Here is a 16553-nt window from a genome sequence, read left to right as displayed (position 1 = left end):
CTGGGCAGGGGCATCCGCAGGCGGTGAGGAGGGGCCCCTGGCGGGTGATGACAGTGCAGAGGTGGAATCAATGGGTTCTGACTCAACCAAGAGGACAGGCGAGTCTGGGAGAGGAGTCGGGTTCCTTAGCCTGACAGCCGTGTGGGGCCCTCCTTCCTGGCTCCTCAGAGGCTTGAGCAGGGAAACGGAGGCACAGTGCCTGGCCTGAGCAGGCACTCCGTCAGGTTTGTTTGTATGTATGTATGTATGTATTTATTTAAGATTTTATTTATTTATTCATGAGAGACACACAGAGAGAGGCAGAGACACAGGCAGAAGCAGAGGGAGAAGCAGGCTCCATGCAAGGAGCCCAATGCGGGACTCGATCCCCGGTCTCCAGGATCACGCCCTGGGCTGAAGGCAGATGCCCAACCCCTGAGCCACCCAGGCGTCCCTCCGTCAGGTTTTAGTAAGACGGTTTCCTCCCAACTACAGAGACTCGAGGCCTTCGAACTTACCTGCAATTAGAGGGGAGCTCACCTGAGCTCAGGTGGGGTGGGCCTGCCTCTCCCCTTCGCACCCCACATGCAGCTTAGTGGCTGCCCTACGTGGTGGTGGTGGTGGTGGTGGTCGGGCCCCCCTCCCCTGTCCTCCCTGGTGGCCTCCCCTGGTGCAGCTGTGGGTGGGTGGGGAGAAGGCAGAACACAATGCATTCCAGAACTGCCCCCCCCAGCTGCGGGGGGCGGGGGGGGGGGGGTGCTCTTGGACATCCCCCAGCCTCCTCTCCCGACTCCTGCAGGGGAGTTTGCACTCATGGCTGGTTGGGCTCACCACCCAGGAAGCATCGGGGTCTCCAGGCAATGCCCAGACTTCCCAGGGTGCTTCTTCCTAAATGGAGGGGTGGCCTGAGGCCATGGCGTCCAGCCCCCCACCTCCAGGCAGCGCTGCTCCGGCAGCGTTCAGGCATCTGTCCGCCAGCTCTCTGAGGGCGTGCTGCCAGTGTGCGTGTGCTTGTTAGACCAAAGGCAGGCACGGGGGGCACGGACTCTGGCTCATTGCCGAATCCCCAGCGCCTAGAACAGCCCTGGGTATGTAGTACATGCCCAGAGTGTGTGTGTGTGTGGAATGGATGGATGAATGAATGAATGAATGAATGAACAGAGGAACTAACAAACAGATACTTGCCCAGGGGTACAAGGAGCCTGGGTGTGGGCAGAGGCTGGGGATCACTCTGAGAGCACAGGGCTGTGGAGCTGTGCCCGAGTGATGGGAGGTGATGGGAAGGACCCTGGCAGGATTGCTGGAAGCCGGGGGTGGGGGGGTAGGGGTGGGTGGTGGGTGATGCTGTCTGTGGGGTTCTCTGGCTGCAGAAGAGAGGGGGTGCGGGCTGGGCAGCAAGCTCTAGGGCAACTGGGGCCCTGGAGGTGGGGAGACTCCGGAGGAGGCCCCGGCACAAGCCAGGGGCTGGCGTGGTGGCTGCCTTAGGGGTGGATTCTGAGCTCTGCTGGATTTGCCGGTGGGTGGAATGTGGGGGTGTGTGGGGGAGCACGGAGGCCAGGGCCACTCTACATTCCTGAGTGATTCCTGTGTGATTGAGGGAAGCGGGGGTGGAGTGGGGAGGGCACGCCGGGTATGCTAACTTGGAGGTGCTCGGGAGATGGAATTTTCAGAGACCACACTGAGAAGTCAGAAGCTCCAGAGAAGTCTGTGTCAGAGACAGACAGTCTGAGAGTTGTCAGCATGGGCCAGGGGGGGTCGCCAGGGAGGGTCACCAGGGCAGACTCAAGAGGTGAGATGGGGGTCCCCACGGAGGGGGGGTAGAGGAGGAGGGAGGAGGGGAGGAAGAGGGAAAGGAGGAGAGGTGGGGGAAGGGAAACTGCCAGCAAAGGAGGCTGAGAAGTGCTGGGGGTGGGGGGTGGGCAGATTATTCTAGAAGTCAGCCGGGTCCCCGGGGTCTTCTGCCCCTGGGGTGCCGCACACACGCAGCCCCACACACACATGCAGCCCCATGTCTGAGTCCTTGCTGCTTTACCTGCCTTCCGCCTTTGTCTTCACCCTTCAAGGCTTGCTTATCTCTGGGTCTGGAAGGCCTCCCTTGTCCTCATTCTGAAAAAAACTCACCCTCCTGCAGCAGATGGTTTCTTGGCCTCACCTGCTCCCTCTGCCAGGCTCCTGGCAGGCTCCCTTGTGGCAGTGGGGCCGCCTCTGAGCTGTCTCGTGCCCTCGCAACCCCGACTGTGGGGTCCCTCTTGGTAAATGACTCTGGAGGTGAATTGAAGTGACTCGCCCCTCTGTCAGGCAGTGCCTCCTGTTGTCTGGCTTAAATCTCTCTTGCTGCCACCTGTTTCCTTCAGATGACTCTTGGTATAGGGGGAGGGGGGCTAGGTGGGGAGAAAGCTGTAGGGACACCCTAGCGTCCCTGTAGTATTTAGGTCCTCACCTGAATTAGTCCCTGTGGTATTAGGTCCTCACCGGGGCTGACTTCAATCTACCCCAGTCTAGACTGTGGTTTATTCAGTTCTTGACTGGGTTTTGCCACGGGCCTCCTACAGACCCCCGCCCTTCACTGGGCTCTACTGGGGACTTCACAAACAGTAGGCAGAGCCACACCTGTCCCCAGAGGCCACTACCAGTCATGGGGGTGGTGGGGGCGGGTGTCACTCCTGTGATGAGTCCAGGGCACAAGAGGATGGCAGGTTTCCAGGTGTCAGGTCAGTGGCATCTGAGCAGCAAGCCTAGGGGGCTTCCTGGAGGAGGAGGCTTTGGCATCGGGCAGATTAGGCCTGAAGTCACTTGAAGCAGGATAACCTTGAATAGTGCCTCCCTTCTGAGCCTTTTCCCTGGTTTGCAAAAATAAGGACAATCACGTGTCCACACCTCGATTTTTCTCGACATACAATGAGGAGGCAGACATAACTCTTGGCACATAGTAGATGCTCAATAAACATGAGTGCTTTCCTTGACCTCATCTCCCTTGTGTACAAAAAAGCAGTGAAGTGCATTGGTGCTGACAGCCTGAGTTTGAGTCCTGGCCCCGCCTTTACCAGCTGTGTGTTCTTGGGCAAGTTACGTAACTGCTCTGCGTCTCACTTCCCTATCTGTGAAATGGGGCTAGTGGTTGTCCATGCCTCACGGTGCTAACGGGAGACTGAATGGCTGGATGGGACTGGAGCGCACAGAGCAGCGGCTGTTCTGTTCTCAGCCCTCTGGACACTTTCTGCTGTTACACATCGCAGCCTGATTAGTGGAGCATTTGAGAAATGCTCGGGAGAAATAAATTGGGAGAAAGGGCTGAGAAGCTGCCAGCAGATGGGGTCTCTGCCCCAGGCTGGGGGGAGGCCAAGGGGAGAAGCCACTCGACGAGGACTTGTTATTGGAGGTAGGGGGCTCCCCAGCCACCCAAACCCCTGTTCCCACCAGGACACCAGCCCCCAGGGAGAGGATCCAAGCTTCCGCCCGAGGGGCAGGCATATCAGTTCTACCTCAGGCAGAATTTAAGGGGAAGAGTATCTGGAGGGGACCCTAGAAGTCTGGGCTGTGTTTGGAAGATTGACAGCAGCCCCTGGTCAGTATGCCTGTCCAGTGGGCCTTCCAGGCTGGGCAGCCCGTGAGGGCACCTGTCACAGTTCCCGAGCCACATCAGACCTCCCTGTCGCCTGCCTGCCAGTTCCACCCAGGAACCCGGGCAGGCCCGGTGCTCCCTCAAGCCTCTGCCTCTTGGGCTCCCCGATAAATGGGTAACGCCGTCAATAATAAAACCAGAGTTGACACCTGGGTGGCTCAGTGGTTGAGCGTCTGCCTTCAGTTCAGGTCATGATCCTGGGGTCTTGGGATCGAGTCCCACATTGGGCTTCCCACAAGGAGCCTGCTTCTCCCTCTGCCTATGTCTCTGCGTCTCGCTCTGTGTGTCTCATGAATAAATAAATAAAATCTTCAAAAAATAAAATAAAACCAGAGTGGAGGCGGGCAGCTTCCTTGTCACCAGGTAGGGCTGAGGAAGAAAATTGATTTCCCCATAGGGGCTCCCATGGCTGCTCAACCTCATGGGGCCCAGATGAATGTGGGCCCCAGGAGCAGGGGAGCTGGGGTCCTTTCAGAATGAGGACGGAACATCACGTCTGGGGCCTTGGTGCTCCGCTCCGGTGGCCCGAGCTCAGCCTCCCACACTCACTTTTGGCCTCCGTTTGAATTTCCCACTGGGCCTGCCCTGAGCATCGTTTGGCTCCTGTGTCCAGGCTCAGACATCCTTTCCTGGGCCCCATGGAGCGTCTGTAGCCTCAATGGCACGACCATGGGCTCATTCCCTTGTCCAGCTGCTCTGTGGCATGCAGGCTTTGCTGTAGGCACCCCCACACCAGCTGCCTATAAGGTTCCCTGACCCTCTGGGTAGTATCCAGGTGGGGGCTGGAGTGGAATAAAAAGAACACCAGGCACTAGAGGTAGAGGGCTGGGTGATCCCAGCTTCCTCACCAACCTTCACTCCACCTTCATGTTTCTGGCCCAGACTTCCAGGCATCTTATCAGGATTATGCAGGGATCCCAAATGGTCGCAGGTCCCCAGCCATCCCTCCTGCAGTCCGTGCTCTGTGTGTGATGGAGTGGCCTTTGGGGGCCCCCCTCCCATTACCTACTTGCCTGAGCACAGCACTGGACGCTGTTCACCTCCTCCCTGAGGCCTTCCCTGACCCTCTCCCTGCCTGGGCCCCATTGGCTTCCAGGACGCCGTGAGGGGTCCCGTTGTTACCCTGCGTGGCTGTGATCTGGTAACAGGCCTGGCTTGTGCAGATAACCGAGAGCTCCTTGGGAGTGAGGACACAGCCTAGGGGACTCTGGTGGGAAAGGGTATGTCATCTTCCAGCTGTGGCCAAGGGGAGCTCACAGCTGGAAGCAGCCCCTGGGTCACCAGCCTAATAGGTTGAAACCTCTAGGATCAGCCAGGGGCCGGGAGTGTTTTGGGGTACCTGGCTGTTCTGGGGTGTGCCCTCTCCTGTCCCCGGGCATGGCCAGCCCAAGACCCAGGTCTGTAGCAGTAGCCTTGTGTGTGGGACTCAAGTGAGCATCACCGAGGGGGCCTGCAGGCCTAACCCCGAGCCTGGGGGGCCCCTCAGGTCTGCATGGCTCTCACACTCCTGTCTTTCCTCTCTCCCCAGGATGTTTGATGAGCGGATTTTCACAGGTACGTGTAGGGACCATCTTATCTTGTCCCTTCTGATGGTGCCAAGTAAGTGCTTGACCTGCCATCACAGTGGACCCTGGGGTTGAGGGGGAGCCTGGGTATGGCTTCCGCACCCAGGGTAGACACAGCCCCAGGCTCCCAGGTAGACAGCACCCCCCATCCCAGGAATCCGGTAATAATAAAGCTAATGTTGGCTGAACGCTGAAGCGTGCCAGGTACTCTGCTAAGCTGTGAGCATGTTCAATGTTACTTTGATTTCATTTGGAACAGCCCTCTGAAGCGGGTTCTGTTCCCGTCCTGAAGCCTGGCTGCAAACCCAGGGCTCTGAGGCCTCAGCCAGGAGGCAGCACCCTTCCCATGAGGAAGAGGCTGGCTCTCCCTGGTGCAGCAAAGGGAGTGCAGATCTCGGGGCACGACATACCCGGTCCTGGTCCCGGCCTATGTCCCACCAGCTCGGTGACCTTGGGCAGGGTCATAGGGACCTCAGTTTCCACATCTGTGAAATGGGGGCATTGAGAAGCCCTTTCCCCTGAGTTCCTGGGATAATTAAATGGGAGAATGGTCCCTTAGTTCGGCCTTGGGGGCAAGTTGGTCTCTTTCCTAAGGGTTCCCTTGGCTTTTGTAGTGGAATGTTAGGTCAGGACAGTCATATCTGACTGCTCCTTCCTCCTGCAGTCCTCCCATATCTCTTGGTCTTCTCTGGCACTGGGGCTATATTCCTTCTCCCAGGGGAGGCATCTCTACCCAGGACCTATTGGCAGAGGCCAATACACAAGGGATGTCCCCAAGAGCCTCACACAGGCTCCTGCCCAGGTGCCCCGCAGGCAGGCAGGAGGCTGGAGGGCCTTTGCCCTGACCTTCCCCACCTTTCCACCCAGGGAACAAGTTTACCAAAGACCCCACGAAGCTGGAGCCAGCCAGCCCGCCAGAAGATACCTCTACAGAGCTCTCCCGTGCCACGGTCCTCGACCTGCCCGGGACCACTCGGTAAGGCCCCACCCAGCTCCTGGCCCACCTTCCCGATCTGGGCGGGCAGTATTACCTGTGGGGAGGAGCACGGCCTGGACCTGGCTAGAGGGTGCAGTGCTCAGCATCTCCTGACACCCTGACACCCCGATACCCTGTATAGGCACAGGGTCATTCCCCCACAGACCCCCCTCTACACCCTTGTGTCCTCACCCTACTCTGGGCCAAGGAGAATCCAAAGGGACAGAGGAGAGCAAAGACTTGCTGACTTCTTTCTACCTGGAGAGCTTCCGTCCCCCCTCAGGATCTAGCCAGATGTTGCCTGGTCTCTAGGAAGCCTTCCCTGGCACCTAGACTCGGTCAGGCACTTGCCCTGTGTGTCTACAAGGCCCTGCACTCAGCTTGTGGCCTGGTCACCAGCATCAGCCAGTGCCCCCCACCCGGGCTCTGGGCACCTTGACACCAGGGATGGCCCATTTATCCCAGAATCATCATGTCCAGCCCAGGATGCCCCCACGGTGCTCTGTGAATTAAGTGAATCATCCCTCCGGGGGCCCTGTCCACCTTTGCACCCCACCCCTCTTCCTAGACCTCTGTACTCGCTCCAGGCTGGTGGTTCTTCAGCTCCCAGTCCCCCCAGCAAGTGCTGGTCACCACCATACTAAGTGGTGGGGCTCCCAGACTGGCCAGAGCCAGGCCTCAGGAACTCCCAGCTGGGGTGGGGGACGGTGGACGCCCAGACCGTTCACCCCAGGATTGCGAACAGAATCTTGGCTCAGGCAGCAGGTGACTGTTGTCCTGGGAAAGCCAGTGCTGGGCATTTTGCCCGTGGGGAGGACTGTGCTGTGGGGATAGGAGGGAATGTGGTCAGGGGAGCAGAGTTGGCTGCAATCGTGGGCTCCTGACTGCCTGGAGGAGGAATCTAGGGCTGATGCCATGTCGTTTCTTGGCCTCCTTCCTTCCCACAGGTCAGACAAGAACAGTATCTCTGAAGACTGTGGGCCAGGTGAGGAGGAGGAGGACCCTGCTGTGTGTGTGTCCTGGGGTGAGAGGGCGTCCACCAGCACCCCCCCAGCCGCCATGGGGAGGAGGCAAGCTCAGACCAGGAGCCTGAAGTCCTAATAAGTTACCCTGCCACTCCTGCCCCCATTCCTGAGGCCTCAGAGGGTGCTGGGAGCTCAGTGGGGGGCTGGAGGGGCAGGTGGGACGCACGGGAGTTGGGAGACCTGGATTCTGGCATCACCACTGCTTCTCAGTGTGTCTGTGGCAAGTGGCTTCCCTCAGGCCCCAGGCCTGTAAACTGGAGATACCAGTCTCTGTCTCTCTGGGCTGGGCAGGAGCTTGAGGCCAGCATGACTTTCCCTGGGGTGTTACTAATAAGTTACAGACGTAAGAATGTTCTGGAAGGTTTGCTTTGCCCAGCCAAGCTCACGCCCACACCTAACTGGCTCCCTCATTTCCTCCTTGCAGGAACTTCTGGGGAGTTGAGTGGGCTGAGGCCCATTAAAATTGAGCCAGAGGATCTAGATATTATTCAGGTCACCGTCCCAGGTAAGGGACAGATGTCTGAAGGGCCGACCTGCTGCACTGCAAGGACCTCCAGGAATCAAACAGCTCCCAAAGCAGGGCTCCTGAGCTGGCCAGAACCCTGTGTCCCCTTCTGGGCTATCCGCTCTGTCTCCCGAGGGCCAAGAAGGGGTTTCCAGCCGTTGTTTCTCTAGTTTGGTCCTGAGAACAGTGGGGTATGGAATGTGCTTTCTGCAGCCGTGTCTGCCCCTGTGCTGGCAATCCCATCCCTTGGCTCTGGCCATCCTGAAGGTCCCCCACAACCTTCCCTCCTAGGCCTGACTCCCCTGGGATTTATAAGGCAGGAGGGAGGAGAAGAAAAGGTATGGGAATGGGAGGGTCTGAGTTTGACACCAGACTTGGAATTTTCTGAGCCTTGGTCTCCACATCTGTGAATAAGAGAGTACGCTTGGTCTCTGGATGCTCAGCGTGGGGTCCCACAGCTCTCAGGCTCCCGCCTGGCCTCTGGCCTAGCTGGTCACTAAAGCCATCCTCCCAGAGTTCCCGGGCTCGGCTTCCTTAGGGGTCCTGCTCTCTGGGCATGTGGGGCTGGGCTTCCCTGAGGGATCGTGATGAGGTGTCACAAGCAGAAGTTGCTGTTGTCATTTTGTCTCCAGACCCTTCGCCCACCTCTGAGGAAATGACAGACTCAATGCCTGGGCATCTGCCCTCAGAAGATTCTGGTTATGGGATGGAGATGCTGACTGGTAAGAAATGGACTGGCGACCCACCTTCCTGGGCATAAGGGGGAGAAGGGTGGGCCAGGAAACCCCCAGGCTTTCCTTGGTATCAATTGCTCCCCTCAGGGAAAACCCAGTATATGCCTGACTCCCTGTGCAGCCTAGGTTCCCTTCCAGAGACTTAAAGTAGGTCTTGGTTATGTTAAGTCTGGCTTCTACGTCTTTCCCAGAGGCCCCTGTGTGAATTAGCTTGTTCATTTGTTCAGCACCTATTTGCTGAGCACCTACTAGGTACCAGGAGGTCCTGTGTACAGTGCTGGGGACAGAACAGAATACCAAACACATCAAGGTCCCTGTGCTCCTAGTGGAGACAGAGTAAGCAAATCAGTAGGTAAAATAGAAAATCAGATGGTGGGGATTCCTGGGTGGCTCAGTGGTTGAGCGTCTGGCTTTGGCTCAGGTCGTGACCCTGGGGTCCTGAGATTGAGTCTCGCATTGGTCTCCCTGCAGGGAGCCTGCTTCTCCCTCTGCCTATGTCTCTGCCTCTCTCTCTATGTCTCTCATGAGTAAATAAATACAATCTTGAAAAAAAAAAAAAAGAAAGAAAGAAAGTCAGATGGTGCTGAATGCAGTGGGGGACACCAAGCCAGGAGGGGCTGGGTGTGAGGGGCGGGGGTGCAGTGGTGGTGGGTAGGTGGACTTGGGTGGTTAGAGAGGACCTCACTGAGAAAGTGACTGGAGCAAAGATTGGAAGGTGGTGGGGGCCACTAGACGTCAGGAAAGAGCTTTCCAGGCAATGGGAATACTATGTGCAAAGGCCCTGAGGTGGGTTATGCCCAGCATGTCCAAGGAGAAGCAAGGCAGCCTGGGTGGCTGGCACAGATTGAGGTGAGAAGGATGACATCAGGAAGGTAGGTGATGGTGTGGGTTATGCAGGGCAAGTACAGACATTTTAACAGTGTTTACTCTGCCCGTGGGGTTGAGGATAAACTGCAGGGAAATGAGGACAAAGGTAGAAACAGATTGTTGTAATATCCTAGCCAACACGACAGGTCCAGCAGGTAGATAGCAAAGGGGAGGGTATGGGATTCTGTAGGTTTTGTGTTTGTAACTTCATTTAGGAAATGTTCAAAAACATGCAAAATTTAAAATAGTAGTTTAATGAATCTTATGCACCCCAGTGCCCATCTCCAGCCATTATCAACAGATGTTCTGCATTTCTTATAGATCATAAAAGTAAGAATTATTATAGATAAAGTTTTTTATTTTTTTAAGATTATTTGAGACAGCAAGCAGGAGCGGGGGGGAGGGGCAGGAGGAGAGGAAGAGAGAATCTCAAGCAGACTCTACTGAGTGTGGAGCCCAGTGTGGGGCTCCATCCCAGGACCCCGAGATCATGACCTGAGCCAAAATCAAGAGTTGGATGCTCAACCCACTGAGCCAGCGAGGCGCCCCCGGGGGAAGTTTTTTAGAAGTTGGTTATCACAAAGACAAATAGCATGTCAACGTTCGCAGATATGCTAGAAAATGATGTTAGTACTCAAATAATTCAAATTTGGAAAGCTTTGTAGTACAGGATGCAGGGCCAGGCCACAAAACTCAAGGGGACTGGACTGGCTTTTTTCGTTTCCCGTGTGTGCAGTATCCGGCATGGGCTTCATTGGAAGTAGAGGGTGGGGGCACCTAAGGGTACGAGGCATAGCAGGTGGCATTTAAATGATCAGCGCAGGGGCACCCGCCTGGCTCAGTTGGTAGAATGTGCAACTCTTGATCTTGCTTGGGGTTATGAGTTCGAGCCCCACTTTGGGCGTAGAGATCACTTAAAATGGTGAAATTAAATAAATGAACAGTGCAAAGCGGTTTCAGGAGTGTAATGCCCATCATGAAGAGCAACTGCAGAGAGGTATTGGCAGTGTGGCATTTATGTAAGTTTGGAAACATAAAAACAGTGCTGCTTTATGTTTTATTAAAAAATCAGTTGCAAAAATGACAAAATGCTAACTTGTATTCACTCTGGCTGTTTGTTAAAATATTCTGTGTGCTTTTCTGCACTTTAGAAATTCTTCCCCAACCAAAAATAGACACATGACTGGAAAAACATAAGGTTTCCTGCAGGCCCAGGCGGGTGGTGCCATGTTAATTGGTGACAGAATGAAAGCAGAACGTCTCTGCTCCTTGTCCGCTTCCGTCGTCTCTGTCAGGGAGCATGGCCTGGACACGGGAAAGCGTCAGAAGGACCCAGAAGGACCCCGTATGCCTGCTCAGTGAGGAGATGTGCAGGCTCGTCAGAGCAGCTGTGGATGCCTGTCAGTCTCCAGCTTCCGAGGAGTCGGATCCCAGGCAGATACTACCTAAGCTCCCCGCCCGCAGCACTTGAGAAGTCATGGGGTGTCCATGGAAAACAGACTTTTCCAGAAGAGCGTTTGTCCAAATGGCAGACAGGTCGAACACCTGCCCATTCTGGGCTCAGTTCTGAAACAGGTTGCCACGCAGACGACTGAACCATCAGAAGGGATCCAGTGGAGGCACATTCTTTAGGACCGAGTTGGCTCATGGTACACCAGGATCTGGGGCCGACCGTGGGCCAGCTGGGGTGGCAGGGCGGCACGGGGACCCCAGCCTCTTCCTGGGGGAGCTTTCCCACATTGTCTTGGAAAGCTCGGTACTTCCTCTCATATTTATCAGTTGGGTAAAGGTAGCTGCAAGGTGATGCAGTTGGCAGATACCTTGGGAAAGGGTGCACAACGTACCCAGGAATGACATTACTTGTGGCCCCAGTCCCGTGAAAAGCTCTGGAGCTGAATGGCCCCTTGGCGTTGTTCCAGGTTGAAGTGGGATATCTTCCCTTCAGTCATGGGATGGCAGTCGCTCTGGAAGGGCAGTGCTTTGAGGGGCTACTGCCACGGCCACTCGCCGAGCACACTCCCTGCTGCTGTGACCATACGCCTTTCCTGGAAGGGGACCTGAAGGGCGCATCCCAGGGTCTGGCCCCACATGAACGGATGATCGATTGCACACAGAAAAGAAAGAGCAGGCAAGACAAACAAGTGCAGCCTCAGAGACACAGAGGCATCTCTTCTGCACCCCTTAATCGGGCCGAACCTCTGTTGAGCATAGTGAGAAGTGGGTGCTCCTCTGGTGCTGGTAAGAATGCAGATTGCCAAGTTGCCTTTTCAAGAAATACGTCAGCTTGAAGAGCCGTCAAAACAAGCACCTCTCTGGTAGCTCCCTGGGATCCAGTCCTGGGAAAATGATCTGAAATACGGATCGCGTCTCCCGCACGGAGATGTTCATGACTGTGTTACGGGGGACGGTGGAGAACCGGAGAGAGCCAGCCCCGCCATCAGGGAATTGTTGGTGGCAGCCTCCTGATGGACTGTCAGCCCTGCCAAAAATAGGCAGGAAGGGGGAGCACGGAAGGGCACAAAGCTGAGCTGTGTGCAACTGTTGAAAGAATAATCACCGGTTAAACAAAAAGGAAGGGATCGCCGCCATAGTAGCTATATGAGGTTACATGGTGTGTCTTTTTGTTTCCTAAGTCAGTTAGGGTGTGCTTTTAATACCTCGGTCGGGGAGAAAGAATATTCTGGACGGGTGGGGCAGGACCGGACTTGGCAACAGTTGAGATGAGCTGAGATGACCTGAGGCTCAGGATGAGCTGAGCACCAGGGGTGGTGGGCCACCAAGGTCTCAGGGCACCGGGCTGTGGGCACAGCACTGGAAGAGAAGACTGTGGGTGTCTCTCTCCATCCGGACACCGGGGAGCTAGGCGACCGAGGACTAGCCTATGGCCATGGTCCATTTCTATTGGAAAGGCGTCTCCTCTTTGGTTTGACAGAGAAGGGGAGCCTGAGGTCTGGCACAGCCAGTCCCCCCACAAGGTCACCCAGCCTTGGGCTGGAACTCAGGTTTGCTGACTGCCTGTCCAAGGCGCCTTTCCAAGCCCCACTCAAAACCTATGAAGCGGAGAGATTCTGAGGCTTTCAGGACCTCCATGGACTAGAAGGGTGTATGTGTGCACACACGTGTCCGTGTGTGTGCTTTTTCTGCTTACGTGTGTACATCATAAAGTAAATGATGCAGGGCTGTCACCCATATAGGAGATGCTCCGCTGCCCCCTCCTCGGGCAGCCACCAATTTAGCATCCATCCCTCGTATGTCTTTTCTGCAGATGTGCATATGTACATCACTATGATTTTGCACAAATTGTCCCGCCTTCCCTGACCTGGTGCCTTGGACATCTCTAGAGCGCTGTGATGTTTGGCGTGTTATTGATCATTTCTTGAGGATGTTGCCAGTTACTTGCAGTTGAGAATGTGGGAGCCGTGACCAAGTGGGTGGGCTCGTTCAGGGTAAATAGCCCAGTCTCCAACACCTGGGTGGAGAATCTGGCGAGTTCCCCACATTTGGAATTTGGAACCCCAAAACACATGGGTCACAGTCCCCCAGGAGTGGAACCCAGCCCAACGGGAGCCCCTCCTTACCGGGGCCGAAGATACCTGGACTTGGTAGATGGCGGAGGTGGGTCCTCTCCTGCTTTGGCTTTCCAGATTGTTGCCACAGCCAGGACAATGGCACGTGGACAGCTCACGGCAGGGACAGACACCCTGGCCAGGTCTCCCCCTCATGTCTCTCCAACCCATCTCCTAACTTTGATTGGTGCCCCAGCCCCGGGGACTGATAGTCACCTGACTCCTTGTCATGGGTCCCTGCCCAGGAAAACTCCCTGATGGCCCTGCTGATCTCACTAGACTCCTCTCTGTCTGCCTGCCCTCTTCACCCAGAAATAGCAAAAATACAGTGTATTTGCAGGACCTTCCAGAAGCTGACCCTGAGATAAGGCTTCGCATACTTGCATGGGAGGAGGTCCAGGCACACGAACCTGGGGTGGAAGTGGGACAGGGACGGTGCAGGAGTGGTACCGGGCCCATTACCGCTGTGGACAGCTGAGTCGGGACCACCAGGGCTGCGTCAGCCGCACACCGAGTTACGCAGCTGGGCGAGGAGGGAGCTGGGGTAGTGACCCTCTGGATCGCCCTGCATCACTGGCAGAGGGAGCTGCCTGCCAGGCTCTGCTCCCCTGTCCCCTCACAGCTTGCTGGGGCTGCCACTGCAGCCAGAGTCGAGCCTTCAGGCAGAGCCCAGAGGGCCCAGCATCCGCTGCCCACAGTGTGTCTATTTCCCTGACCAAGCTTTAGGCCTGAGGTCCAGGGCTGGCCCTCTGCCTTTTCAAGTCTGCTGAGCATAGGTGCAACCCTCCAGAACCTTCCAGCGCCTTCCAAGCTACGCCCCAACCCTCAGGCTTGCCTGGTGATCCCGGCACAGGCTCACGGTTCCCTCCATCCTGAGCGAATTTTGACTCTTGGCAGCTCTGCCGGCATCAGCCCCTTGATTTCTGGCTCAGCGTCCTGTATGGGACAGGGGACCATGCCCTGTAGCCCTCATCTCCACGTGCTCCCTCCGGGAGCAGGCGGGAGAGCAGATGGGCACTGGCCAGGAGTCTGGCAGACCTGAGGTCACCTGCTCCGCCACTCTCCAGCCCGGCTACCCGTCATGGGCCGAAACAGGCCCTTGAAGGCTTAGTCCTGTGTGTGAAGGCACCTGGCGACACTTCCCAAATTACAGCCTCCTTCCAGTGGTTTCAAATACTGAACAGCCCTGATGCCTTCCTGGCTCTGGCCCTGACAATAAGGGGGTGCTGCTGAGGGAGGCCCTGCAGTGTGCCTGTCCAACCCCCCGGCCCCGTGCACCCCGGTCTGCTGTCTGTGCACGTGTACTTCCTCCTCCAGCCAAACCTTAGTTTGCAACCACCCCCCGCACTGCACCCCTCTCTCCCCCCACTGCTTTCCCCAAACCCTGGTCTCCACCCTTGGTGTTCCTCTCCTGCAGAAAGCCTCCCTCAGCCCCCTCCCAGGCCACCAGGGGCCCCCACCCCCATACAGCTCCAACACTCCCCTGTTCACGCACCATGGCCTGGCTGCCTGGGGACGAGGCTGGATCTGTTGCTCTGAGCTTAGGTGAGGGTCGGTGCCATCTCCTTAGCCAACTGTCTTCACGGCATCGCTGCTGATGGGCATTAGGTGTTCGATCTGGTGTTACAGCAGGACAGGGCTTTGTCTTGTCCCTGAGTAGCCTAGCACCTAGGGCAGAACCTAGAACGTGGAAAGGACCAACTGGGGTCTGGTCTCCAGAGGGGTGCATACCAAATGTGCGAGGCACCTGGCTCTGAACTTGCCCTCCTTGTGTGAAGACAAGGGTGGGGTGTCTGTACAGGATCGAGGTCCCTGATCCCTTCTGGGGGGTTGCTAGCCACACCCCACTCGTCTGGCCTGACCTTTGCAGCATACAGCCCAGGAGGTGATGCCCGTGGCTTCCTGGCACCCTCTGTTCTCTTTCAGAGAAAGGCCCCAGCGAGGACCCGCGGCCTGAGGAGAGGCCCATGGAGGGTGAGGCGCTGTCCACCTCTCACATTTCACCCCATCACCCCATCTCTCCTCCCCTCCTGAATGCTTCCCCTCCCTGTTGTCTCTGGTTCTCTCCACCCTAAATCCCCCCAACACCCTGTTTGGACATGAGAGTCCTGCGGGCAGCCTAAGGTGGGCGGAGGTTTATAGACCTGTCTTCCAGAACTAGGAGGCACCTGGTCAGTACAAGCAGCTCTTTCTGGCAAGGGAAATGCAGAGCATTCTCTGTCTATTTTTATACACACCCTGTTTCTTTCACAAAGGTTTGAAGTCTGGAGTCTGAGAGAGTGCTATTGAGGCTGAGAAGCACAAAATTGGCTTTGTGTCCGAGAGATCTGCCCATTCTCAGGAACACCACTCATTCCCTTCCTGCTAAGTGAGAGTAGTGCAGGGAGAGATCAAAGTGGGGATGGGTCTGTTTCCTCTTGGGAGTATCTGCCCCAGAAATGGAATCGAGTGGGTGTGAGAGGAGAGAAGGGTCATTTCCCTAAACTCAGCCTGCCCTGGGGTGGGAGTAGAAAAGTCACTGCCACCTGGTGCTGGTGTACTCAATTTGCAGGCTTACCATCCCCCAATAGCTGAGTCACTTCCTTGGCTGGTCTAGAGTGACAAACGCTTAGAAAGGGCTGTGGTCATTCTTAGGCTGCAAAATCTTCCAAACCTTCATTCAGGCCCAGTGATACTTTAGACCTGACTTTACAAGCAGATGTTTGAATTCAAGAATTGCAGACCTGTTTGGGGAGCCATTCCTGAGGAAACAGTTTACCTGCCTCCACCACCCCAGCCTTCCCCCATTCCAAGGTCCCAATGCAGGGTCATTCTTGGTGCCGGCAGAGCTGGGACATGAGCTGAGAAGTGGGGTGCTGCTGCCCCTGGGGAGGCCCAATAGGCTGCCTTTTGCCTTCCAGACAGCCACGGTGACGTGATCCGGCCCCTGCGGAAGCAGGTGGAGCTGCTCTTCAACACACGATATGGTGAGCAAGGAGCCGGCCAGGGCCCCAGGGCAGGTGGCCCTCCTCCCGCTGCCCTGTTTTCAGAGGGACTTTGGATCCCACTGCGCCCTGCTCTGGGACAAGGCAGGGAGGGGATGGAGGGGCTGGGGCCCATTGGGAAGGGGATGGGGACACCCAGGGAGATGAGACACTGCCCAGAACACCACCACCACTGAAATGTGGCCCCGGCGTTCTCTATCACAATTGGCCGCAGGTCGGAGAGCCCATTCTGTCCACTGCTGTAATTGACCTCTGTCCTCAGGGACACCTTCATTCAGGGTCCTCGAGAGGACTCACACAGAGCAAGAACTTCCCTACTCGAGAGTCCAGGAAGGAGGCTGGTGGGCAGGGCAGAGGAGGCTTTTCTTTTATTAGGACCCCAATGGTTTGCCAGGCGCTGGCTAGGGGCTTCACGCAACCTTTCCCAAAATCCAACAAAATCCCTGTGTCTTCATACCCATTTGATGGACAGGGAGACCTGAGGCCTGGGGAAAGTGTGAGTGGTGGTGCCCGGCCTGGGCCTCAGACCTGTCCCATTCCCAAGGTATGGTGTTGGGCCACCCAGAGTTTTGGTGTCATATATGGTAGCAGGGGGCTCTCTGGAATCCTTTCTGGCATCACAGGGACAAGTGGGCTTGGGCAGAGCCGACGCCAGGCCTCACCAGCCATTGGTGGTTTCTCATGCACTGCCTGGGTGTGGGGGTTTACGGGTCCCCCTGACTCAGGTTCG

The 16553-nt window shown here is 56.5% G+C and overlaps 1 protein-coding gene across 7 annotated transcripts in view; it reads left to right on the top strand.

Moving 5' to 3' along the window:
• GTF2IRD1 (GTF2I repeat domain containing 1) overlaps window positions 1–16553 on the top strand; it is a 110581-nt gene that overhangs the window by 50493 nt on the left and 43535 nt on the right. For 5 of the 7 annotated variants that reach the window (XM_026019587.2, XM_026019585.2, XM_072752837.1 and 2 more), the window contains exons 10-16: window positions 5130–5155; window positions 6034–6142; window positions 7090–7127; window positions 7592–7672; window positions 8305–8394; window positions 14766–14813; window positions 15740–15805. In XM_026019587.2, coding sequence (XP_025875372.2) covers window positions 5130–5155; window positions 6034–6142; window positions 7090–7127; window positions 7592–7672; window positions 8305–8394; window positions 14766–14813; window positions 15740–15805 — 458 coding nt within the window. The remainder of the gene's footprint in view (window positions 1–5129; window positions 5156–6033; window positions 6143–7089; window positions 7128–7591; window positions 7673–8304; window positions 8395–14765; window positions 14814–15739; window positions 15806–16553) is intronic. The other 2 variants (XM_072752839.1, XM_072752838.1) reach the window with 1 other exon arrangement.

Source organism: Vulpes vulpes, chromosome 3 (assembly GCF_048418805.1).
Source record: "Vulpes vulpes isolate BD-2025 chromosome 3, VulVul3, whole genome shotgun sequence".
NCBI lineage: Eukaryota > Metazoa > Chordata > Mammalia > Carnivora > Canidae > Vulpes > Vulpes vulpes.
This window is presented reverse-complemented; position numbering and strand designations above follow the sequence as displayed.